We start from the raw sequence: 26187 nt of genomic DNA on the forward strand, positions 1-26187 counted from the left end.
TGCCACCAAGTGAAAAAGGCAAATTAATTTCCTAAAATTATTGTGAAAATAGTTTTGACTCCATAGACCGCCCGACAAGAGTCCAACAAGAATCTGCAGAGCACTGTTTGAGATGCTGTTCTAGAGTGATCCAGCTCCAGGAGGTTGTAATGCAAAGATATAATTCAAAGTGAGTTTGAAAGGAGTATTTTAATCAAAGTCCATGGGTAAGTCCAGCAATAGTTAAAGTAACAGTTGGCAAAAGCAACTGACTATTGAGAATAGAGTCATCTTGTGCTTGAACATAGATTTATTACTAAAGTGTTAAAGTGATCTATTTTAGTATTTACTGTTTATTATTAGTACAGTTTATCAAGCACTCCATTAATCAGTGCATACTTCATGCTGGTACTATGCTGTACCCTGGGAGGAGCTAACATGATCAATCTAGTAAGGGAGACATTTAAAATACAAGCAATAAAATCATGATTCTCATCTGGTTTTCAGACAAACTAGATGCCACTTAAGTGATGTACACTATCACCATATTTGCCATATCTAGCTACAAAACACAGATTAAGCAAGTTTTCAGCTTTCCTGACATTTTTTCTTTCTTGAGGAACTGGTTTCATAATGTCAGGAACAATCACTAAAACAGCTTCACACAATCAGTTCTATTTCATTGTAAATATATGATCAACTCATTTGTTTGCTTTGGAAAGAACCATAACCAAATTTTAACATTTGCACTATAATTATAATTTAGTTTATTTTTTCTAGTTGAGAACATCACTTTCTTAGGCATCTTGACTTCTAACATCAGAACTAGCAAGTGGCTTTTTTGGGCCATTTGCACAAGGAAACACTTTCTTCTCTAAAGTGTTATGTTGTGATAGCTGATTATTTATGTTGTCAGTATCCTGCTTATGATTTTTCCTTTATTAAACTTTTATTGGCTTATAACATAATATAGAAAAGTATACAGATAATAAGTGTACATCTTTCCTTTTTTCCTTTATGCTCTCTGAAGAGTGTAGTCAAGTGAACAGGTGTTTTTAATTTAAATGTCCAGTTTTTCAAATGTTTTTCTTATGGTGAGAATAAGAAGTTATATTCTCTAAGTTCAAGAAAGAAAGTGAGGGGATTTCCCTGGTGGCGCAGTGGTTAAGAATCTGCCTGGGGCTTCCCTGTTGGTGCAGTGGTTGAGAGTCCGCCTACCGATGCAGGGGACACAGGTTCATGCCCCAGTCCGGGAAGATCACACATGCTGCGGAGCGGCTAGGCCCGTGAGCCATGGCCGCTGAGCCTGCACGTCTGGAGCCTGTGCTCCGCAATGGGAGAGGCCACAACAGTGAGAGGCCCGTGTACCGCAAAAAAAAAAAAAAAAAAAAAAAAAGAATCTGCCTACCAATGCAGGGGACACGGGTTTAATCCCTAGTCTGGGAAGATCCTACATTGCTGCAGAGCCGCTAAGCCTGTGCACCACAGCTACTGAGCCCGCGTGCCACAACTACTGATGCCCGCACGCCTAGAGCCTGTGCTCCACAACAAGAGAAGCCACTGCAATGAGAAGCCCACACACTGCAATGAAGAGTAGCCCCCACTCACCACGACTAGAGAAAGCCCACACGCAGCAACGAGGACCCAACATGGCCAAAAATAAATAAATAATTTTAAAAAAAGAAAGAAAGCGTAAAACAGCCTCTTGTTTGGCTCTAGATTGAAGCTCTTAGCAAGTAACATGGAGCCTGTTTAACCAGCTCAATTCAGTCATTAACAGCCCTGTTTTAGTATACTTACTTCTGAATGTTAATCCCTAAGGGCCATACTTCCTCCACTCTGTTACTTTTGTTTTTAAAGTCAACCCATCCTTGAATGTTGTAATTCCCCAAAAAACCTGTATAAGATTAGCTCTTTGATTTGTTCTGGAAGAACAGTTCTTCCTTGCCTGGAAAGTAATAAATTCAGTTTGGTTTCAGATATAGTTGAGCAGTATTTTTTTCCTTCAGCAATACTAGCTCTTACTGTGACTTGTTTAAGAAATCTGACAAGTGTAAAAGTTAGTATTTGCTTATAACATTGCTAGAAGCAGAGGGGAAGAGCAATTATATTAAAGACCCCTAGACCAGTGAGAAATACAAAAGAGGCATAATACAAGCTTCCCATTTCTAATTACATACCAAGAAGTTCTTTTAGAATGAAGAAATAGGGTAAGTATGTAATTTGGTCTTCAAACTGGAACAGGTTTAGATATAATTACAGTGGACTCTAAGCATAAACCAAGACTGTCTCTAGAAATTTGGAGCTTATGCCTCAACTAATTATAGAATTTTGTCTACAGTTTCTTATCTGGCTTTCTGCTCCGTTTAATTAGCCATAGAAGTTCTTTTCATTAGACCAGAGGTAAACCTAATGGATCTGTTTGACCCCCTTCCCTTGATCTTCATCCCAGTTCTTAATTAACCTTCTAAGTATGTATCCAGGTATAAAAGAACCTGACACACAGGTGTGCATCTTGTAATTTTCATGTAACTACCTCCTGGATCAAAAAATTAAATATTACCAACACCCTAGAAGACCCTCTCATGCCTCTCCATCATTACATCCTCCTCACTATCCTGACTTCTAATACCATAGATTTATTTTGCCCGTTTTTGTAATTTCTAAAACTGGAATCAAAAAGTATGTGCTCCTCATGGCACAGGGAGATCAGCTCGGTGCTTTGTGACTGCCTGGAGAGGTGGGATGGGGAGGGTAGGAGGGAGGGAGATGCAAGAGGGAAGAGATATGGGAACATGTGTATATGTATAGCTGATTAACTTGGTTATAAAGCAGAAACTAGCACACCATTGTAAGGCAATTGTACTCTAATAAATGATGAAGATGAAAAATAAAGATGAAAAAAAGATGAAAAAAAAAGATGGAAAAAAAAAAGTATGTGCTCCTTTGGGTATGACTTCTTTTTAGTCAGCATATGTTGGAGATTTACTTACGTATTGAGTGTAGCAGTTCCTTTCTTTTCACTGCTGCACGGTATTTATTATATGGATATACTTTAACATTTTTAATTCGTTCCAGTGTTGATAGACATTTGAGTTGATGAACATATATACATACATATCTGTTGGTTATGTAACTAAGAATGTTGGATCATGGATTATATTTATTTAGCTCTATATATTTAACTCTAGTAGATATTACCAAACTATTTTCCAAAGTGTTTGTACTTATTCATAATTTTGGATTATTGGGAGTTAGTCCTAGCATTTATATACAAAAACATTTACACACACACAAACAGTCCCCAACTTACCATAGTTCAACGTACGATTTTTTGACTTTACAATGGTGCGAAAGTGATACACATTCGGTAGAAACCGGTCTTTGAATTTTGATCTTTTCTTGGGCTAGTGATGTGTGGTAGGATATTGTCTCCTGATGCTAGGCAGCAAGCCACAGCTCTCCATCAGGCATGTGATCATGAGGGTAAATAACTAATACACTTGTAACCTTCCTGTACCCATATAGCCATTCGTTTTTCACTTTCAGCACAATAGTCAATAAATTAAATGAGATATTGAAGACTTTATTATAAAATAGGCTTTATGTTAGATGATTTTGCCCAACTGTAGACTAATGTAAAAGTTCTGAGCATACTTAAGGTAGGCTAGGCTAGGCTAAGCTATGATGTTCTGTAGGTTAAGTGTATTAAATGTATTTTTGACTTAAGATATTTTCAACATACGATATTTTCAACTTAATAATGGGTTTATTGGGGTGTAACACCATTGTAAGTGGAGGAAGATCTGTATAGATACCTTCATACCCACACTTTTCATTTAACAACCCTTTTTTCTGGTAAGGGTGACTGTTTGATCCAGTATTACGCATGTGTTTTCAGGGGCTGTTTCATATATGACACATTTAATTTGCTTGGTAGGATCATTTCACATCTCTCTTTCACTAGCCCTCCAGTGAACTGTATTAAAAATTGTCTGGAACAGAGTCTCTGAAATCTAAAGGAGTCTCTCCACTATAGAGTTTCTTGAGTTAAAATAATTTCCAAAGGGTGGACAATCTGAGAACCTCCTGCTCACAATTGAAAATAATTAAGCATAATAAATTCCGGGGTTTTGTTTGTTTGTTTGTTTGTTTTGCCGCACCATGTGGCAGCATGCGGGATCTTAGTTCCCCCACCAGGGATCAAACCTGAACCCCCTGCAGTGGAAGCATGGAATCGTAACCACTGGACCACCAGGGAAGCCCCTAAATTCAGTTTTCATTTTTAAAAATTGGGTTGCTCATCGTCGTTGTTATTCCACTGACTCTGTTAGGAACTGTATAGATAGGCCTCCTATCAAAAAGCGTATTGAACTCTTTTAACTTGAAAAGCTTATATCCAGTATTTGCTTAAAATCAACCTAATGGGACCAGAAAGTTAGACTGGGAAAGCAGAAGCATGTAAACTATCATGATTTCACTGTAGGTTCAAATTGAGCCTGTCCAGATGTGCTGTGAATAAAGTGGTTGAGAGCCCAGACTGGGAATTATTTTTACTTTGGAGTGAAATATCTAATGCTGCTATGAAAAATGATCTGGAATGTTCTTTCTGATGACTTATATAAATGTATACTGTTAAAGAAATTTATATAAAGGTGGAAGTCTTTTGATCTTTGTTTCTGCCAAAGAAAAAGTGTAGCTGCCAACAAAAGTTACCATCTTTTGAGAAGCACTATTAAATGCCAAACAAATTGAAAATAGATTTCTAGGCATAATATGCCCTAAAAATGGCAACTGTATGTTTACATGTTATACAGAATATTGTTATTAAAATGGCAACTGTATGTATACATGTTACACAGAAATTGAGTGGGACACACAGAATTGTTGTTTTCCTTAGATGATGTCTCATGCTGAAGGACAACAAAGAGACTTAATTAGAGGAATTGAATGCCTTCCTGCTTCTGGCCATCTTAGTTCCTTGGACCAGGATCTCTTAATGCTCAAGGCTACTTCCATGGCAACTATGAACTGCTTAAACGACTGCTTTCATATTCTCCAGTTGCAGCATGCATCACATCAGAAGGGCTCATTGCCTTCAGGTAAGTTATTGCTTAAAGGTAGGACTTAACATTGCAGGTCAAAACATGGAAAGGACCAACTGTATCCTTTGTAATTCTACTCCAGAAAATCTTAATCAAAACGAAACGAATAGAAAACCAGCAAGCCTCTTGGGTTTTTAATTATCACTAATGTTATACAAAGTCTTTTTAACTGTGTCCTTTTTCAAATCTAAAACCATTTTAGGTCTCATATAATTACATATCCCTTTAGAAACCTCAAACTCAACATGTCAAAAACTGAACTCAAAACTCACGTCTTCTATATTTCTGTTAAAGTTGGTGGCATCACTCTCTCTTGACAATCAAAGTAGAAACGTTGGAATGATTCCTTGAGTTTTGCTTTAGTCCACTATTCATTATTTCCATATTGAGATATATATATATTAAAGTCTAGAACTTCCCTGGTGGCACGGTGGTTAAGAATCCACCTGCCAATGCAGGGGACACGGATTCAAGCCCTGGTCCGGGAAGATCCCACATGCCGCGGAGCAGCTAAGCCCGTGTGCCACAACTACTGAGCCTGCGCTCTAGAGCCTGTGAGACACAACTACTGAAGCCCGGACGCCTAGAGCCCATGCTCTGCAACAAGAGAAACCACCGCAGTGAAAAGCCTGCGCACAGCAACGAAGACCCAACGCAGCCAAAAATAAATAAATAATTTTAAAAAATAAAGTCTGTCAGTCACCTTTCAGTTTGAAAAATAAGATGTACATCTAGTATTTGAGAGCACCTATTTGTTGAAATTAATTTACTGGGGAAAAGAATGTTATTGCATGGGATAACAAAAAATGAGTTTTTCTATTAAGTGAGATGAATAAGCTCATCATTTAAAAAATTGAGATATAATTGACATATAACATTGTGTAAGTTTAAAATGTTGATTTAATACATTTATATATTTGTGTACCACCAAAGTGGTACACAATGCCTCAGTCACATCGCATAATTGTTATTTATTTCTTCCTTTTTTTCCTTGGCCATGTCGTGAAGCTTGCGGGACCTTAGTTTCCCAGGGCTGGGCAGTAAAAGTGCCAAGTTCTAACCACTGGACCACCAGGGAATTTCCTGTCATTTTTGTAGTGAGAACATTTAGGATCTAGTCTCTTAGCAGCTTTGAAATATTTAATATAGTATTGTTGACTACATTCTCTGTGCTGTGCATTAGATCTCCAGGACTTATTCATCTTCTAGTTGCAGGTTTGTACCCTTTTAACAACATCTCCCCAACTCCCCCACTCCCATCACATTGTATTAATAGTAGTAACTTAGTATTTCCCAATACTCATTGTTTTCTTATCCAAGGAACTCCCCTTGCTTGTGGAAGAAAGATATTTGAGGAAGATGTTGAGACTTTGTGCAGGAAAAAGTTTACCAAGTCAGATCTTGATATGGATAGGGTATGAATCCCATCCTCACGTGTGCCTAAATTCAATATTTCAAGCTAACAATAACAAGCTAATGGCAATTGTAGATATAGGTCAGGGCAGTATTACAGAGGCCAATAAGTTATGTATGTTCCACTTAAGGAACTCATGGTCCACTTGGGGAAGAAACATGTAAATAGTTAACTATAATATGTAAAGTGCCACTTACAATGGGAACAAAGTACTGTGGGAGAACATGTGAATGGACTAACACTTCTGGTAGAAAAAAAGTCTGGGAAAGGCACAGAAAAGCTAAGAAAACCAATTAGTTCAGGAGTGGGAGGTAGGGGAGAGGGCATTCCAAAGAGATAGAAAAGCCTAAATTGTGCATTGTGAGCATGGACTGTTGTCTTAGAGGAATTATAAGTAGTCCAATATAAATTTTCTCCTGTTATAAAGCACTCATTATAAAAAATTTAGAAACTACCATGCAATTGAAAGAAAAATCATATGTTATCTTACCAAGCAGAAGTTGCCCCCGTGAATATATTAGTACATTCCCCACCAGGCTTTTCTTTCTTTCTTTTTAATTTTTGTTTTACCTCATAGTTGTTTGAAGATAGGTGTTTGTAAAATAGATAACCAACAAGGATATATTGTATAGCACAGGGAATTATAGCCATTATCTTATAATGACTCTTAATGGAGTATAAGCTATAAAAATACTGAATCACTATGCTGTACACCTGAAACTAATATAATATTGTAAATCAACTATACTTCAGTTAAAAAAATAAATACTTGATTAATTAAATACTGTGTAATTTTTAAAATTCTTAGAATTTCATTTGTGTAGTTTAAATTAATAGTCTTATTTTTTAAATGATTGCTTTGTGATTAATGAAGCATGCCCAATATAAATTTGTATTTTTTTAATTAAAAATGCGAAACACACTGTAAACTTTATAGAAGTGTTTGAAATAAAAGGTATTCTCCCATATCACTATTTTTTGGAGCACAGATTTATGGGTATTTGAGAGAATTAACTAATACTGGTATTTCTCACCATAAATTGTCATATTTTCCAAATTAAGTAGGTAGAAATTTATTCTTGTCAGTTGAGAATGAAGATAAAACTGTGAAGAAAAAAAACTGAATTACCTTCCCACTCAAATTTTGAAATGATCCAAGCAATGAAATCTGAATAAAAATTAGTGTTTAGTCCCATGAGGTCTTAATGTATATTATACAAAAGCACAGCAGTGATTATTGATGTAGAAGGGTCCTGAGACCAAATGATTGGTTTGATTAAGAGTTTTGTTATGGTTTATCAGTTGAGTGATCTCTTAAAACAGATCTCTTAAGTCTGGTGTTTGTGTGCATTTTATTTCGAGAAGTAAGGAAATCTAGATATTGATATTAAAAATAAACATTTCAAGGTAGGAACAAAGTGGTTTCATTTCTTTGGAATTTTGAAAGAGACCCCATGAGGGCATTCCCCTAATTATGAATCCCCCCGCCAGTGCCAAGTGAAACTGAACTGAGTGGCAAGGCAAGATGCTCTGGTAGCCTGATAGGTACTTTGTAATTAATTCCTCTACTCAAGTCTGGGATTTTGTTATAGACTAAGTAAATTCCATACTCCTTTTAATTTCTGCTGTGGTAGTCTGAGCATCCCTTAACGTAGCACTATATAACCAAGTTTCCTGTGAAACCTAGATCAGCCTCTGAAATCAAATGGAACATTTTCCATTATTGATTAGGCATAGAATCCACTTTGTTAAACTAGTTGAGGGTAATAAGAGACATTGAGTCATTAATTGAGAAGATGACAGGTCTCTAAATGTGACCACTATCTTTCACTAGGTCAGCTATTATTTATTCAGTAGGAGAGCCTTTCAGTTTAAAAGTATATGGAGCTTTTTTATATGATTGGAAAAAACATAATGGGCATGTATTTGCAATTCTTAAATTAGATCAAGATCTTGATTAGTTAGAAAATTGCTACTGAGAGTAAGGTTCAACCCCAAATTGAAGCAGATTTTATTGTTTCACAGTCCCAGGTTCCTCCTGTAATGGTGACTTCCTTTAGCCTAACTGCGTAGTCATACTAGAGGGACAGGGTTCATGCAGAAAGGCCAGCAAATCAACTGTTAGGGTAGGAATACACTTTATGATTCATAGATTTGCATAAGAAGTGAGTTTAGTCCTATTCAGGGTTGATTCATTTAAATGGTATCTGATTTCAAGTTGCAGGTTGCTGTGTTGTGAAATACCCAATCGTGATGCTCATGCTAATGAGCTACAAGTCACTGTCTTGCAGAGTCTCTTAACAGGTTGAATTGCTTTTAGTCTTGTAGGCTCAAAAGAAAATTGTTTAATAAAATCCACATTTGCTGAACTTTCCAGATTATGAGCAAGTTTCAGCGAAAGTTTTCTCTTACTTCATCAGGAACGACAATCGAGTGGTTAGAACCAAAGATACCTTTATCAAACCACTATAAAAATGGAGCTGATCAGCCCTTTGCAACTGAGCAGAGTAAACCAGTGGCAGTCCCAGAAGAGCAGTGCGTTGCAGAATCTGGACTATTAGCAAGGGTAAGGTAATATGAACATAGAGTTTTGGAGTAAAAATTAGAAATCACTGAAAAGCATCTTTTCATTGTCAGGACATGTAAATCAACATAATGAGAGCATACTCTAGACGTTGTTCTACTTTAAACTGCACTGGCTTTGGAAGGGGTCTATTGTGTAAAACTTGTACATAGTTTTCCAGGTTAAATTATGTGGCCTTTTTAGTTTTAGTTTACTTTTGCTTCATATAAATGTATTTAAAAAATGAAATTTGCATGTTTTTCTTTTTCTGGAAAATCGCTTTTCTAATAGAAAATTATTCGCATGATATTTATCTCTTACATTTCTTAATTTAACATTATTTACTAGGTGTTTACTATTAAGTTCATAAGTTTAAAAGTTTAACATTAAGGTTTTGTTGATAGTAAGCACTTTACCAAACCAATTTTTAAAAGTGTTAGTCTACTTAAAATAGCACACAGTCTTAGGGTTTAATATTTTTATAAAGTAATATTAAGTCCACATTTCTCAGAAGCTAAACAGTGTTTTCTTCTATTCATAGTTCCACCACTGTAACAAATCATACTGGTTTTTTGCCTTTTGAGTTTACATCTGTTATATTTAGGTTATCATAATTACATAGATAGTTTTGTTTTAAGCTCTTTTTACTTGCTACTTCTCATAGGTATTCTTATATGTTATTCTGGCCTATATAATAAAAGTTTTTAGGTTGAAGTAGGCTATTGAATGTCTAGGTTGTTTGTTATTTTTTGTTCTTATAAATAATGCTCTATCATTTTGTCTACTGCTTTATTTTTTTTTCTCCCCTTTATTTGGATTATTTCTTTAGGTTATATTCCCAACTAGAATTACTGAGTCAAGAGTAATGCACGGTTTATGGTTATTTTTATAACAGCAAATTACTTCTTAAGAGAAACATATGACACAGGGACTTCCAAAGCTGGCAAAGGTCTTGACTCAGTGAGGCAGGCAGTAGCAGTAGGGTGGGTGGGGGAGAAGAAAGAAAAAAAATCCTTTTTTTCCTATAGCTTTTTGACTAATTCATCTGTGGAGTCAAGAAGGTAGTAAGTATTCATTAAGTTAGCTAATATGTGACAAGTCCAACATTAAGAATTAGAGGAGACACAAAAATAGAAGACAGTTCTTTCACTGAAGAGACTTAAAATCTATTTAGAGTCACAACACATATATACTGAAACAATGAGATGATAACATAAAGCAGTATTTTTTATTTTTTTTCATCTTAATAGATATCACTTAGATTCTTGGGATGTGGGCATTCAGGGAAAGAAGAGAGGTATATGAGTAGAGTGGATGAGGAATGCTTTGGAGAGAAAGTGGAATTGAAACTGGGCTTTGAAAGGAGACAAGGTTTGAAGAGAAGAATAGTAGTAAGGGAATCTCAAGATGGGGGAGTAACACAAGCAGGGATACTAAGGCGTGTGTACTTATTGCAGAAAAGGCTTGCCTGATGATTTTGAACCCAGGTCCTGTCATTTACTAACATGTGGGCCAATTGATTAACCATGCTTAGCTTCCTCATCTGTAAAGCAGGGGTAGTAATACCTTATAAGATTGTTATTTAGATAAAATAAATTCAGCAGAGTACCGGGTTTATGGAAAATGACCCCAGGGTTGTTGGATTTTACAAATCCAAATGACCATTCATGTTGCATGCTGTGTGGAATGATAATCCCCTGAGCACTGCTCCATAGAATACAGTGTAAACTGTGCCCCCAAGGAACATAAAACCCATGCAGAAGAATTTAGTCTTAATGTGATACATAATGAGATCATGAGCATGGAGAGGGATGCGATATTTTTAAAAAGATTGTTATAGATATGACTTGGAATTAAAGTGTGGATAGAAAGCTATGGAAGTAGAAATGAAGACAAATGAATAGGTAATGTGCATTTCAAACGAAAAATCAATTGAGCTTGTGATTGACTGGATATAGGGTTGGATCAAAGATGACTCCAAGTTTTTGAGACTAAATGATTAAAATTGTGGTGCCATTCGCAAAGCTAGCAAAATTAGGAAGAAAGAGCTTTTTGCAAGAAAAGGTTTAGTATGGTTTATGAACATGTTGAATTTTATTTGAGAAGAGGACATATGATTGTTAATGTATATGAAAAGCAACTGGAAATGATGTAACCAAAGCTTTGGAGAGAGATCAGGACTAGAGATGTAATTTACAAGTGAAAAGTTATAAACTATAGGTCATACACTCCAACATTTTCATACTTCTAAATGAGAGTACAAAGCATGTTGGAGGTCAGGATAGAGGCATATGTTAGAGATGGGGCACAGAGGTGGGGAGGAGAAGATCGTTGAATTTCCAAATCTTTTGAAATGTTGAGTAGACCAAGTATATGACCTAGTGCAAATAGAAAAAAATAAGTGCATAGATTTTTTTATTTTTTAAATTACAAAAGACATTAGACTCCACTCAAGCATACCAGAAAAGACCTGAATTTTTCAAAAATTTCACATATGCCTTCTTTGGAATATGAGTGTCAATGCAAGCTCGAAACGTACATTACAGTAGTGGAAATTTTGCTGTCAAGTGATAGAGGAGGTAAACCTCAGTGAGGCTAGAATGAAGCTCACAGTTCCTTAGTGTCCAAGTCAGAAATCAGGAAGACAAAAAAATGGGATTAGTATGAGTTTTGCAGAATATTGGGGTTTCCCTCTGCCATGCAATCTCCAAATAGTATGAATTCCTAGAAATTCAACAGGCCTTGCCACTGTATTTGCTAAGCATTCTGGGTTTTTAGGGATTTTATATGTTTGAGCATGTTTATTTGAATTTTTGTAATGCTTTTTTTTTAACCTTAAGCTTTCCTTATTTTATTTTATATTTTATTTATTTTTGGCTGCATTGGGTCTTCATTGCTGCACATGGGCTTTCTATAGTCGTGGTGAGCGGGGGCTACTCTTTGTTGTGGTGCGCAGGCTTCTCATTGCGGTGTCTTCTTTTGTTGCGGAGCACAGGCTCTAGGAGCGGGCTTCAGTAGTTGTGGCACGTGGGCTCAGTAGTTGTGGCTCACGGGCTCTAGAGCGCAGGCTCAGTAGTTGTGGCACACGGGCTTAGTTGCTTTGCAGCATGTGGGATCTTCCCAGATCAGGGCTCGAACCTGTGTCCCCTGCATTGGCAGGCAGATTCTTAACCACTGCGCCACCAGGGAAGCCCTACCTTATTAAGCTTTTCTTTAAGAAAGGCATGACAATCTCTAAGAAGGGCCATTTCAAAAAGAAAAGAGAGCTTCCAAATTCTTCCGTTCACATCATGCTTTAGAATCAGTATTTAATCGTGAATAGAATTCCTTTTTTTTCTATTTTAGTAAGTGGTTTGACTATTTTTATAAAAACAACAAAAACTATTCTTTTAGTTTTTCTGCCAGATTTTTTTTTTTAAGAAGATGTTGGGGGTAGGAGTTTATTAATTAATTAATTAATTTCTGCTGTGTTGGGTCTTCATTTCTGTGTGAGGGCTTTCTCTAGTTGTAGCATGCGGGGGCCACTCTTCATCGTGGGGCACAGGCCTGTCACTATCGCGGCCTCTCTTGTTGCGGAGCACAGGCTCCAGACGCGCAGGCTCAGTAGTTGTGGCTCATGGGCCTAGTTGCTCCGCGGCATGTGAGATCCTCCCAGACCAGGGCTTGAACCCATGTCCCCTGCATTAGCAGGCAGATTCTCAACCACTGCGCCACCAGGGAAGCCCTAACCTTAAGCTTTTCTTTAAGAAAGGTATGACAATCTCTAAGGAGGGCCATTTCAAAAAGAAAAGAGAGCTTCCAAATTCTTCCATTCACATCATGCTTTAGAATCAGTATTTAATAGTGAATAGAATTCCTTTTTTTTCTATTTTAGTAAGTGGTTTGACTATTTTTATAAAAACAACAAAAACTGTATTCTTTCAGTTTTTCTACCAGATTTTTTTTTAACATCTTTATTGGAGTATAATTGCTTTACAATGGTGTGTTAGTTTCTGCTTTTTAACAAAGTGAATCAGCTATACGTATACATACATCCCCATACCAGATTATATTTTATCTCATTAGTTTAATATTATTTTCATTAGAGGAAACCACAAAGTAAACTTTGTGTATAACTTTGTGTATAATAATATTTAAGGCTGTATTTGCATTATTAATCTGTGTCCTAGGTTCTGACCTCAAATGTAATGGTACCTTTCAGAAGGTTGGAGAACATTATTTAATTAAGATCTGTTAGTTTTTTTCCCCTCAACATTTCTCAAATGAAAAATTGTTATATTTGGAATTCATATATATAAAGAGGGATGATCAGGTTTTCCCCTGTTTCATAATGAGTAAACATTCACTGGTATACTTAAACTATATTGTGCATCTGACTTAGGGTAGAAAACAGGAAATAGTTCCTGACAGACTTACTAGCCATTGAAAAGGGGAATTGAAAAACTTGCCTTTGGGATCTTTCTTCAAGGTCATAAAAACGGAAATAATTCTGATATACACAGTTGTTGTGTTTGGTCTCTGAAGAAATGAACTAGACCATTAATTGATTTATCAGAATTTGAGCTAGTAAAGATTTCTTTGTTCGAAGGAGAGAGAAGAAAAAGGAGAAAAACAAAGGCAAAAGAATAACCAGAAACCCATTATTCTTTAACTGTGTCACCAAGTTTTGTACTTTGTTTTTAATATTTTGGGAACATTAAGTTCTTGATTTTATACCTGATTAGGATTGGTTTTCTTTGCCTAGCTATATAGAACAGATGGGCTTCTTGTTTGACAGGATTTGGTTATGGGAAGAGAAAGTTAAAGGCAGAGACATTAGAAGAACCATTTTCTTTTTAAAATCCTCATAACTTAAAATTTGATACAATACCAAAGATAATATACTCATGAAGTCTGTCTTGCACAAAGGTAATGAAAAGAGGTACCACTGAGAGAGATGGGACACCATCCCCACATAAACATGGAAAGTCACATCTTTTTTTTTTTTTTTTTTTTGCGGTACGCGGGCCTCTCACTGCTGTGGCCTCTCCCGCCGCGGAGCACAGGCTCGGACGCGCAGGCTCAGCGGCCATGGCTCACGGGCCCAGCCGCTCCGTGGCATGTGGGATCCTCCCGGACCGGGGCACAAACCCGCGTCCCCTGCATCGGCAGGTGGACTCTCAACCACTGCGCCACCAGGGAAGCCCAGAAAGTGACATCTGATAAGATTATAGAATCTTGGGATTTGAAACTTTTATTTGTTGCTTAAATAGAAATAAGAAATTAGGTTTCTCTTAACCAGTTATTTGGAGCGAAGACCCTATTGAGATGAGAGTAAACATTTTTGGTTTATCAAGGAGTTGTTTTATTGATTGAAGAACTATGCAGAGAACATTTTGTGGCATTAAGACTGCATAAACAACCACAAGTTTTCTGTACCTGCACCTAGAATTCTCTTCATCCCCAAAGTTTCTTCCTGACAACTCCAAGGATGCGTGAATATCTAAATATAGATTACAGAAGTTAGACTTGACATGTATAGTCACTTTAAAATTTTACTTTTATAGTGTTAGCTTAGAAATAGGGCAAATATTTAATTCTCAAAACATCTTAAATATAGGTAGTGGTAGGGTCCCCTGGCAGGTAGTCAAAGCCTGCAAAGCCTAAGTTTCAGGTGAGACATTTTCACTCTTTCTGAAAAATCCTGTTTTCACAAAATATTGTGTGTTTTATGTGTGATATTTATGACAAAACCACAATATGTTCAATGTCAGTGATAATGGGTTCATTGAAGGAAATCTGTTCCATGGCCAAGTGATGGAAGTTGTATTTTCAGAAAGATTTTTGTCTGTTCTCAGATTCATTTAGGCCCAATATAAATGTCTTCATCTGATGTTTATACTTTTATTCTTTTTTTAACATCATTATTGGAGTATAATTGCTTTACAATGGTGTGTTAGTTTCTGCTTTATAACAAAGTGAATCAGTTATACATATACATATGTTCCCATATCTCTTCCCTCTTGCGTCTCCCTCCCACCCTCCCTATCCCACCCCTCCAGGTGGTCACAAAGCACCGAGCTGATCTGCCTGTGCTATGCGGCTGCTTCCCACTAGCTATCTATTTTACATTTGGTAGTGTATATATGTCCATGCAACTCTCTCAATAAGCACTAGTAACAATAGACTTTTGCTTTATTTTGCATCAAGGAACCTGAAGAAATAAATGCAGATGATGAGGTGCAGGATACTTGTGACAACAAGGAGGATGACCTGGGAGCTGTGGAAGAGCAACGCAGTGTTATTCTACATCTCTTATCACAGCTCAAGCTGGGCATGGACTTAACAAGAGTAAGTAATGGGATAAACAGTCTAAGGAGATCATTCGATTAGGACTATACCTATGATTGTTAATGTTGTCAGGGCTTTTTAATCTTTATGAGTTGGTTTCTTAGTTGCTTGATCAGCATTTATTTTCATAAAAAATGTGATAGGTTTTTTGTGCAGCATTAAGTCACATGGCAAATAAAGACCTATAGTCTTGTTTCTGTACAAAATAAAAGGGATCCATTGGGATACAGAATTGGAAAATCTAAAGAAAAGGATATAATCCCACAAAACCATTAAAGTCATTGATACTTCTACTTTATTCTTACTTCCCATTTTGGATAGTGTTTTGGGTATTAATCTATAACAGAGATCAGCAAACATTTTCTGTAAAGGACCAGATAGTAGATATTTTTAGCTATGTGGACATAGATCTCTGTTGGAACTATACTTGACTCTTGAACAATGTAGGGGTTAGGGTAGCCAACCCCCCATGTAGTTGAAAATCCGCATATTACTTTTGACTCCCCCAAAACTTAACTACTAATAATCTGTTGTTGACTGGAAGCCTTATCAATAACATAAACACTCAATTAATGCAAATTTTGTTTCTATGTATATGTATTACTAGTATATACTAGATATCAAAAATGAAAAGATAATGTGAAAAAATTTTTTTACAGATATAATGATTCATGCATTGATAATGAAGAAGCAGCAATATGATTGCTTTATGGTAGCCTAGTGTAATCAGCTTCATGGTAGCCTAGCCTATACACTAATGAATGAATTGTTATAAAATTTTTATGACATACAGTATTGCAGTCATATTCATAAAACAATATTGGAAACATTGTTACATTTTTTAAAAAAACCCACATACCTGTGATAATACACAGTTTTTCTCTCATTGTGAGAGAGGTACAGTACTTTAATGTAATTCTTTGAGAGCGAGGTTGTAAAACAGTAAGAAAACGAGGTTATAAAACAGTAAGAAAACTAACATATTATTCATTTTATATTACATACTACTCACCTTAATCCTGTGTAAGAATAGACTATCCACTTCAATACAAGTCTTGCACATGATGTTCTACATGTATATTTCTGTATATTTATTGGAAAAAATCCATGTATAAGTGGACCTGCAGTTCAAACCCATATTGTTTAAGGATCAGCAGTACTCAACTCAGCCTTTGTAGTGTGAAAGCAGCCATAGATAATATGTTGGATGGGCATGGATGTATTTCAGCAAAAGTTTATTTACACAAACAGGATGCCAGATTTGGCCCAAAGGCCATAGTTTGCAAACCCCTGGTCTACAGCCTTGCTACTTTAAAAGTGTGGCCTGAATTAATTTGATAGTGAGAGCCCTTTCACTATATATGTGTATATCAAATCACTACAGTGTACACTTTAAATATCTTAGTTTTATTTGTCAATTATGCCTTAATAAAACTGAAAGAAGAAAAAAGTGTGGTCTGAAGATCAGTAGCATCACCATCACCTGAGAACTTGTTAGAAACGCATAATCTCGGCCCCCAATCTCAAAGTTAGAGAACCAGAATCTTCATTTCAGTAATATGTATATATACATTAAAGTTTGAGAAGCACTGATCTATAGTTTTTAATTTTAGGCCCATCTTCTCCATTCCCAGTTTATCAAATTAGTGTGCCTTAATTTGTTTTAACAATTAATCCATGACATTGATTTAAAAAGCCAGTAAGGTTTAAAACCTATGTATGTCAAACATTTACTACTGTGGAATTACATACTTTGAGTTACTATTGACACTACTTTGCATTAGTGTGGGATTTCAAAATTGACTTCACAAGGTATATTTCAAATTGAGGTTTTTGAAGGTAGTGGAAGTGTATATTAAAAGGTTGTTTGATTCCAGTGAGTTACTCACCTGAAAATGCAACTTAAATATAGAAAGCATTTTTCCTTTAGCATTCACTTTGAAGCATTTCAAAATCAAAAACACAGTTCTTTCTTTACTTTGACTTATAGTAATTATAGGAGGGTTTTTAAGTAAATTGATTGAATTAATAGCCTACTAAGAAGCAGACGTTTTAGGAATAAAGAAACCCATTTAAACATTCATATTTCATCTAAACTTAGTATTCAACTGGGTATCTTTTTTTTTTTTTTTTTTTTTTTTTTTGCGGTACGTGGGCTTCTCACTGTTGTGGCCTCTCCCGTTGCGGAGCACAGGCTCCGGATGCGCGGGCTCAGCGGCCATGGCTCATGGGCCCAGCCGCTCCGTGGCATGTGGGATCTTCCCAGACTGGGACACGAACCCGTGTCCCCTGCATCGGCAGGCGGACGCCACCAGGAAAGCCCAGGTATCATTTTTATTCTAGAAATATTTTTTATATTAGTGTTTCAGAAAAGACTATTAGTTGTAAAATAGGTTAAAATGAGCAGTCAGGTAAGGAGTTTATTTGGTTATTATGGTATTTGCTGTCCCTTAGTAGATTTAGGTTTGTAAGGCATAAGAACAGTGTTGGGGTTTATGAGGCATAAGAACATTTGAAAAGAATGTTCTGTGATAATAATCCAGATGGTAAAGTCTCTCTTGACATGAATAATGAATTTAATATCGTTTCCCCACATTTGTGCATTGTTAATTGAAGAAATACATATGTATTGTGTTTATATATAAAATCATTAGCATTAACTGATCACAAATTATGAACAGCCGTATAACATTTAAAAGAATGGTACTTTCTGAGCAACATTTAAGAACCTGGTGACTAAACTGCAGTCACATATACCTCCTGTCTAACAATGACACTGATACAACAGATGTTTATTAAGCCCCTCTTATATTCCAGACACTGTGCTAGGTGCTGGGGCTACAGCAACCAAGAAGGTAATTGTGGTCCTGGCTTGCATGTTGTGAATAAGTAATAGCCATTTTCCCCATTATTTTGTTCTTTTAAAAGTAATATTATAGGGACTTCCCTGGTGATGCAGTGGTTAAGAATTCCCCTGTTAATGCAGGGGACACAGGTTTAATCCCTGGTCCGGGAAGATCCCACATGCCGCGGAGCAACAAAGCCCGTGTGCTGCAACTACTGAGCCTGCGCTCTAGAGCCTGTGAGCCACAACTGCTGAGCCCACGTGCCACAACTACTGAAGCCCGTGTGCCTAGAGTCCGTGCTCCACCACAAGAGAAGCCACCGCAATGAGAAGCCTGTGCACCGAAACAAAGAGTAGCCCCTCAATTATCTGAAGATACTAATTACTGTTTTTTTGTATTGCTCTCTCTGGTTGATTTGTTGTTGTTGTTGTGGTTGTTGTTTTAGGTGGTGCTGCCTACATTTATCCTAGAGAAGCGTTCCCTGTTGGAAATGTATGCAGACTTTATGTCTCATCCAGACCTGTTTATAGCCATCTCTAATGGAGCTACAGCTGAGGACAGAATGATTCGTTTTGTTGAATACTACCTTACCTCATTTCATGAAGGCCGTAAGGGAGCCATTGCTAAGAAACCATACAATCCTATTATTGGAGAAACGTTTCACTGTTCCTGGAGGATACCAAAACGCGATGTAGCATCCAGTGTCATTAGCAGCTCTTCCACCCAGGCTGTCACAAATCATGCTCCTCCATCAGAGGAGGCTTTGAGCCAGGTGGGATCAGACTGTTACACAGTCAGATTTGTTGCTGAGCAGGTTTCCCATCATCCTCCAGTCTCAGGATTTTATGCAGAATGTGCAGAGAAGAAGATGTGTGTAAATGTGCACGTCTGGACTAAGAGCAAATTCTTAGGCATGTCGATAGGTGTGACAATGGTTGGGGAAGGTAAGTAGAAAAATTATTCTCCAATTTTTATTATCAAACTATAACCTTAAATTTGGGGAAGCTAGAGAAATATTAGTTATAAATTTGAACTGCTATGTGTACTACTTTTTTCCCCAACTCCTAGTATGTTTCAGAATACTGGTGGCGGGGGGAGGGGGCATATCTGTCAACAAATATGAATTCTTTTTTTTTAACTTTTTTTTCTGATTTTAAATGTAAATTATTTTTATTATAGAAAATTTAGAAAACTTAGAAGTATCAAGGAGAAACTACAAGTATCTCTAATCTCTTCATCCAGAGATAGATAAATTTAACTAGTATTTTGTATTTTTTCTATGTGTGTATGTTCATACTTTTAGTTTTATAAAATTAGGATTCTCTCTATGTAGTTTTTTGTCCTCCTTTTTTGCACTGAATATTCATTTTCCCAAGTTATTAATAATGCTTTAAAACATGTTTTTGTTATTATAAACAGCACTCAAGAAATATTTTCTAGGTAAATCTATATCTACATCTTTTGTATTTCATAGGAGATATTCATAGAATATTTTAAAATATATTGCCAAACTTTATATCTACTCCAGCAAATGATTATGAAAAAACAATTTAAGGAAATACAATATTTTTTGGCTAAGAATAGAAAAAACAAATTAACAATAACAAAAATATCTCCACAGAAATCATTGCAGAGTTAATGAAAATATAATGGTCTGCCATTTTAATGTTAAGGAACACTCTCGTGCATAGGAAAATTTGTTCTAAATATAAACTTACAGTGTAAGCATGGCATAATTAAGCTTATGACCCTAACATTTTGAAATTGTGTTATTTTAGCCTTGAAGAAAATATATTATCCCCTTTTTAAGCTTTCCTCATCTTTAACTCCTGTTGTGCTGTCTTACCAATTTCCAAATGTTTCAAACTAATCAAAACTTTTATAACATTAGAAGATATTTTATTAGTTAAAAAAAAAAGTTTGTTATCTCCAGTTATAAGCTGCATCACATTAACCCTAGGCTCTTCACAAATCAGTTTACTTACTTTAGAAATGAAAAACCTGAAGCCTAGAGGTGATGGGATGTGTCCAGGATCATAGAGGTTAAGGCATAGTCGGATTTAGACCCTCATTCTTTGACACACTCTCCCTGAGGACAGTTACTCTTAACAGTTCATGGAACAGAGAATATCTGGTGATAGTATCCTCTCCCACTCCAAGAAAGGAAATACCTCAAGAAATGAGGAAAAGCATTAATATCTTAACCATGCATTGAGAAGGATGTATATGGTAGTTATTTTTTGATTTGCTAGTTATATATTCATGGATTTGTCTTTTTTAAATTAAATTGCTATTGACACTCTCAACAGAAAGTAAATTAAATCAGAGAATGGAACTTCTGAGAGTTTATTTTGCTTCTGTCAGCAGCCATGTTTTTATTGAAAAGTAGGGGAAAATTCTGTTTAATTATCAGATAAATGAGATTTTAGAATACTTTGAATCTCAGTTATCCTAACTAGTCTTATTTTCCCATTCAGTAGAAACTGATTATATATTTATTAAACGTTAAATTCCATAGTGAATATTACTTATGGTAACTATCTTCCTAGAAATCAAAGATCATGAATCTAGTTTATAAGGCCAAATGTTTTTAGAAAAGTATGTGATATCCTTTCCAACTTAGAATTAATCAACAGTTATTATTAAATACTTGAAATATAACCAAGTATGTTATGTATGTCTTCTGACAGCTCCCATTATATATAAATATATCACATACAGAGCCATGTTCCTTTTCAAATGGCTCAATATTAATTGTTGCCCATTGTGAAAACTGTTAAGGGCAATACAAATTAATAGTTGGCGTTGCTTTATGTAAAGTAGACTACTTTAGAATCTCAGTCTGTCTATTTGTTTATCCTAAAAATAGACTATATTAAAATATTTATCATAATTTTTGCCCTTATTTGTGAACATTAAGAACACAGTAGTTAACGAGCATTCATTAAGAGAGACATGCCATCATAGTTCAGACTAGTAGTACACATCCAGTTTGGTATTTGTTTTTATGGTGAACTAGGTAATGAGCTTAGGTTAGTAATGTAGCTCAAGTCTCCTTAATGTCTCTTAATTATCTAGGATAGATTGATTATTCATTTATGTAATTCCCCTTTTTTTTGTAATTCCCTTTTTTATATGTTTTTTAAAGCCATCTTTATAGCATCACTTAATATGGAACAAGCCCCATCAGAATAATATTTGTTTGAAAACTACCACTTCTAACTCTTGTAGCTTCACCTTAAATACTTCAGAATTTGGCAAACAAAATTATTATGAGGACCTTAGTTTATATCATAAAATTACTTTTTTTCTTTCTTAATATGCATAGAATAGAATGAAGAACACTTTCTCCCCGCCCTCGCCCCCCCATCATACCATCTGAGATTAAGGTCTGTGACTCTATAATGTTAGATATTTAGTTATTCCAAAAACTGCTTAAATTATTAGTACTAACTAATGATCAGATCTTATGATGATACAGTATAGCATGGACTTAAATTCTGACTTAAGGTTTTATTTTACTTTTAGGAGCATTAGAGAGAACTCTTAAACAGTTTCCACTGCAACATTTTCTGGTCCCATGAACCCCAAAGGGATAATAAAGTCATAATGAAAGTAACCTCGATTCACTATTACTAGGAATTGTTGTCAAATACAATTGTAAATGAAGCCAATTTCATCCAAAGCTAAAAGAAAATTAAGCAAAATTATGATGTTCATTTACCAGGCAGGAGAAAAACTTAATATGGATTTTTCATAGCTGTCTTTTTTTTTTTTTTTTAAAAGATATTAACCACTTTTATGTTTTCACATTCAGGAATCCTCAGTCTACTAGAGCATGGAGAAGAGTATACGTTTTCTCTACCTTGTGCATATGCCCGGTCAATTTTAACTGTTCCTTGGGTAGAACTGGGTGGCAAAGTCAGTGTCAACTGTGCAAAAACTGGGTATTCAGCCAGCATCACTTTTCATACTAAGCCATTTTATGGAGGCAAACTGCACCGGTAAGAATATTTTAGTGATACCTGGCTCTTATTCTATCAGTTTGATCTTGTATTATAACTCTTTATTCTTTTTCTGCTTTGTTTTATGTGAAATGGGATTGGATTTTTATTCATGTTTATTTTTTGTTTAATATATTTGATCTTTGAAGGCATTCTGGAAATCACGATCTGGTTTTAAAATAGTGACAGATCTATCTTCTCTTGTAAACTAGAACTCCTAACAAATGGACATGTAGCTTCTGGCCCAATTTCTGCCTTTAAAGGGACTCAGACTTGGATCCAGACCTCAGTAGAGGTAGTGTCGCTACAAGTTAGGATGAAAATACATCTAATCATTAAGAAATAGTTCAAGAAGCACAATGATGGAAGCCAATATCTTTAGGCACCAGTATTGAATGTGGCTTTGTTCTAATTCCATCTATGAATCGGCCAGTTATTATACCCCTTTAGTGGCTTGTTGGTCTTTTCAGCACTCGTCCAGATCACCCAACTCCATGAAGATAAGTTTTCTAATAGGATCCTCAAAAGGATACTGACTCTTTCCTTAAGCTTTTGATGTCTATTCTGTCTGTCCTGAAGTAGGGATAGTTTTCTTTTTCTACAGAGCTTTTATTGAAGAATAACATACATACAAAAGTATAGAAGTTGATTTGGGGCCATTTCAAATAGTGCTGCTAGAACATTGTGAATGTATGTATGAATTTCTGTTTGGTAGATACCTAGGAGTGGAATTGCTGGGCTGTAGGGAATGAAACTTTAACTTTATTACTGCCAAACAGTTTTCTTACGTGGTTATACCAAAATGCACTCTCTTCAGTCACGTATGAGACTTTCAGTGCATATAGCTATTTTACTTCTTCACCGGACAACTGGTACTCAACAATCTTAGAAGTGGAAAGAAAGATTTATTGGCTCCCAGGCATTGAATGGCCTTAAAAAACACAGATTTCAAAAACACTGAAGCAGAGAATTAAAAAAAAAATTACAGATCACCCAAACAGAATCACTGGAGATTGTCAGAATAGTCGCCTTTTATCCTTAGAGAAGGTTTTAATATGGTTCACACTTTGTTATATGTGCTTCTACTTACTCCTCTCACCATAGTGATCACAGGATTCAAACTTTACATTTAGAAGGGACTTTAGAAGTCACTACACCAACATTTGCTAGGTGTCTAAATCCTTTTGCATCATACCCGATAACTGATTTGTTCATTGTGTTGGTACCTTATCATTAGTACAGAACTCATAATGCATGAGGCAGCCTATTCCATTTTCAGACACCCCTTATTTATATGAAGTTAAAGTTGAAATCTATATCCCTGTAACATTCCTGCATTGGTGAAACCATTCTTCAAAGTATATAATTGAGTCAAATGCTTAGGGGACACAACTACAGTGAAAAATTTGCCAAGTCCAGCACTTTTTATTGACAATGATATTGATGAATTTCTTTTCTTTTTTTTAAATGAAGTATATTTGATTTACAATATTGTGTTTCAGCTATATAGCATAGTAATTCAGTATTTTTGCAGATTATATTCCGTTATAGGTTATTACAAGATAATGGGTATAATTCCCTGTGCTATATAATATATCTTTGTTGCTTATCTATTTTATATGTAGTATCAATAGTTTGTTAATCCCATACCCCTAATTTGCCCCTCCCCCCTCCTTCTCCCTTTTAACTACAAGTTTGTTTTCTATATCTGTGAGTCTTGTTTCTGTTTTGCATATACATTCATTTATATTATTTCTTAGATTCCACATATAAGTGATATCATATAGTATTGGTCTTTATCTGACTTACTTCACTAAGCATAATATTCTCTAGGTCCATCCATGTTGTTGCAAATGGAAATATTTCATTCTTTTTTATGGCTGAGTAATATTCTGTTTTTTAAAGATATATATCACATCTTTTTAAAAAAAAAAAAATATATATATATATATATTTATTTATTTGGCTGCTCCGGGTCTTAGTTGTGGCATGTGGGATCTTCGTTGCGTCATGCAGACTCTTAGTTGTGGCATGCAAACTCTTAGTTGCAGCATGCACGTAGGATCTAGTTCCCCAACCAGGGATCAAACCTTGGCCCCCTGTATTGGGAGCGTGGAGTCTTACCCACTGGGCCACCAGGGAAGTCCACGACTGTGGACTTTTTTGAAATCATTATTATTCATCATAAGGTTCCTCTCCTCTGTGAACTTTCTTGGGTTGATTAAGAGATAAAATCCCTTTTAAGGATTTCCCATATTTATTCTATCCATATGCGTTATCACATGTTGAGCCATGAGTGGGAACTTTCCCATATTTATTATGATTCAGTGGGTTCCTTTCCATTATTAAATCTTTGCTACCTAGAAGGAAATAAGAGGCTGTTAAAGGCTTTCCCACATAACGTTCATTTGTATTTCTACATATGAATTTTCTGAGTTTTCAGTTAACACCTATTTCGTATCTAGTACACATAATGTTACCTCACTTGCATGTTCAGAATTTTCTTCAAATTTTGTAACAGCTCAACTATATGATAGCTATTCTGATTAATTTTTAAGTCTTGATTAAGTTTCAAATGTCCTTTTATAAAAGCTCATTATAGTTTTGAGCTCAGGTTAATTTTTTTGTCAAATGCAAAATATCCAAACCTTTGTCCTGAATCAGTGCTTTATCTTGCCTTAAATTATAATAATAAATATAAGCTATAATTTATCATACTGCCAGGACTACCTTAATTTAGAGAATCAAAATTCATCCTCCAAATCTTACCGTTGCCATGACATTTAGATGGTTCCTTGCTGCAAATATCCTGCATAGAAATTTTCTCTTGGTTTTCATACTTTGACTTTTTTAAGACTCCTAATAATTTTAGATAGATATCCTTGGTTTGTTAGTGATCAGTCATTATATTTGCCATCTTATTTCTTTGAATTTCTTATTTAAATTGGCTTCTTTTCTCCCTTCATACTTTTTTACCTATCCATAAGGCCACAAGTATTGGATCTTTTTGTTACTTGGAAGTATACTTTTGGTTGACTCCAAAGTTTCCTCATTTTTTCCACTCTGATTTCCCTTAAGACCAATGGTTTTACCTAATTTCTCGTTTAAAAGATTCATATTTGAAACAGACTTCTCTATTTTGATATCTTTTCTTTTTCAATTTTACAGAATATTTTAACTAAGACTCTCTTTCATGTCTTTATTAATAACCATGCCTCCCTCCTCAGACATAGCCTAGTTTTTCCACTGCTGTCTGCAATCAAGCCAGACACATTATCTGCTGTCTGCATTTGATATAAATATATTATCTTCCACTTGTCTTTCCTTACTCCCTCATTTTCCACAACTCTCTCTGATGGAGCCAAACAGGCCTAGTTAACTATTCCTCATGTCCTTGTCCATCTCCTGATCCCATTTTCCACACTCACTTTAGGATGGTGATTTTTTAAATATATGTAGCAGTATAATGTCATTAAGATTTATGTTAACTAACTGCTAAGTGGCATACTTTTCTGCACACTGAAGATATAGAAAAGTAAAAAGACGATCTCTGCTTAAGGTTTTAGTCTAATATTAGAATGCAGGACCCTATCTTTGGAAAGCATTTATAAGGCTTTTAGGAAAAACTCATGTATAATAGACAATTAAAAATAAAGTCTGTTATTATAGTAACCATAGTGATGGAAAAGGACAATAATGCTGTGAACCTGGGATTAGGTAATTATTGTACCCGAAAATACTCTTCTGCTAAAGTAAAAAGAGCAACATGATACTCAACGTACTTCTTATTGTCTGATAAAGGACGCCTATCACTTTTTTCAGGAGAGATAAACTACTTTCCTGGTATTAAATTTTGAAGGGATTTGTATCAAGTATTCTTATGTAGTGGCATTGAGTAACATAATAGAACAATGTCTTTAGTTCTGCATAAGATGTAATTCCCTTC

General features: G+C 35.5%; 1 protein-coding gene across 2 annotated transcripts in view; it reads left to right on the forward strand.

Annotated features, from left to right (window-relative positions):
* Positions 1–26187, forward strand: part of OSBPL11 (oxysterol binding protein like 11) — a 90892-nt gene that overhangs the window by 39752 nt on the left and 24953 nt on the right. For both annotated transcript variants that reach the window (XM_004278807.3, XM_033403854.2), the window contains exons 6-10: positions 4880–5081; positions 8919–9064; positions 15251–15391; positions 18683–19181; positions 22055–22241. In XM_004278807.3, the coding sequence (XP_004278855.1) occupies positions 4880–5081; positions 8919–9064; positions 15251–15391; positions 18683–19181; positions 22055–22241 (1175 nt within the window). The remainder of the gene's footprint in view (positions 1–4879; positions 5082–8918; positions 9065–15250; positions 15392–18682; positions 19182–22054; positions 22242–26187) is intronic.

Source organism: Orcinus orca, chromosome 5, assembly GCF_937001465.1.
Source record: "Orcinus orca chromosome 5, mOrcOrc1.1, whole genome shotgun sequence".
Taxonomy (NCBI): Eukaryota; Metazoa; Chordata; class Mammalia; order Artiodactyla; family Delphinidae; genus Orcinus; species Orcinus orca.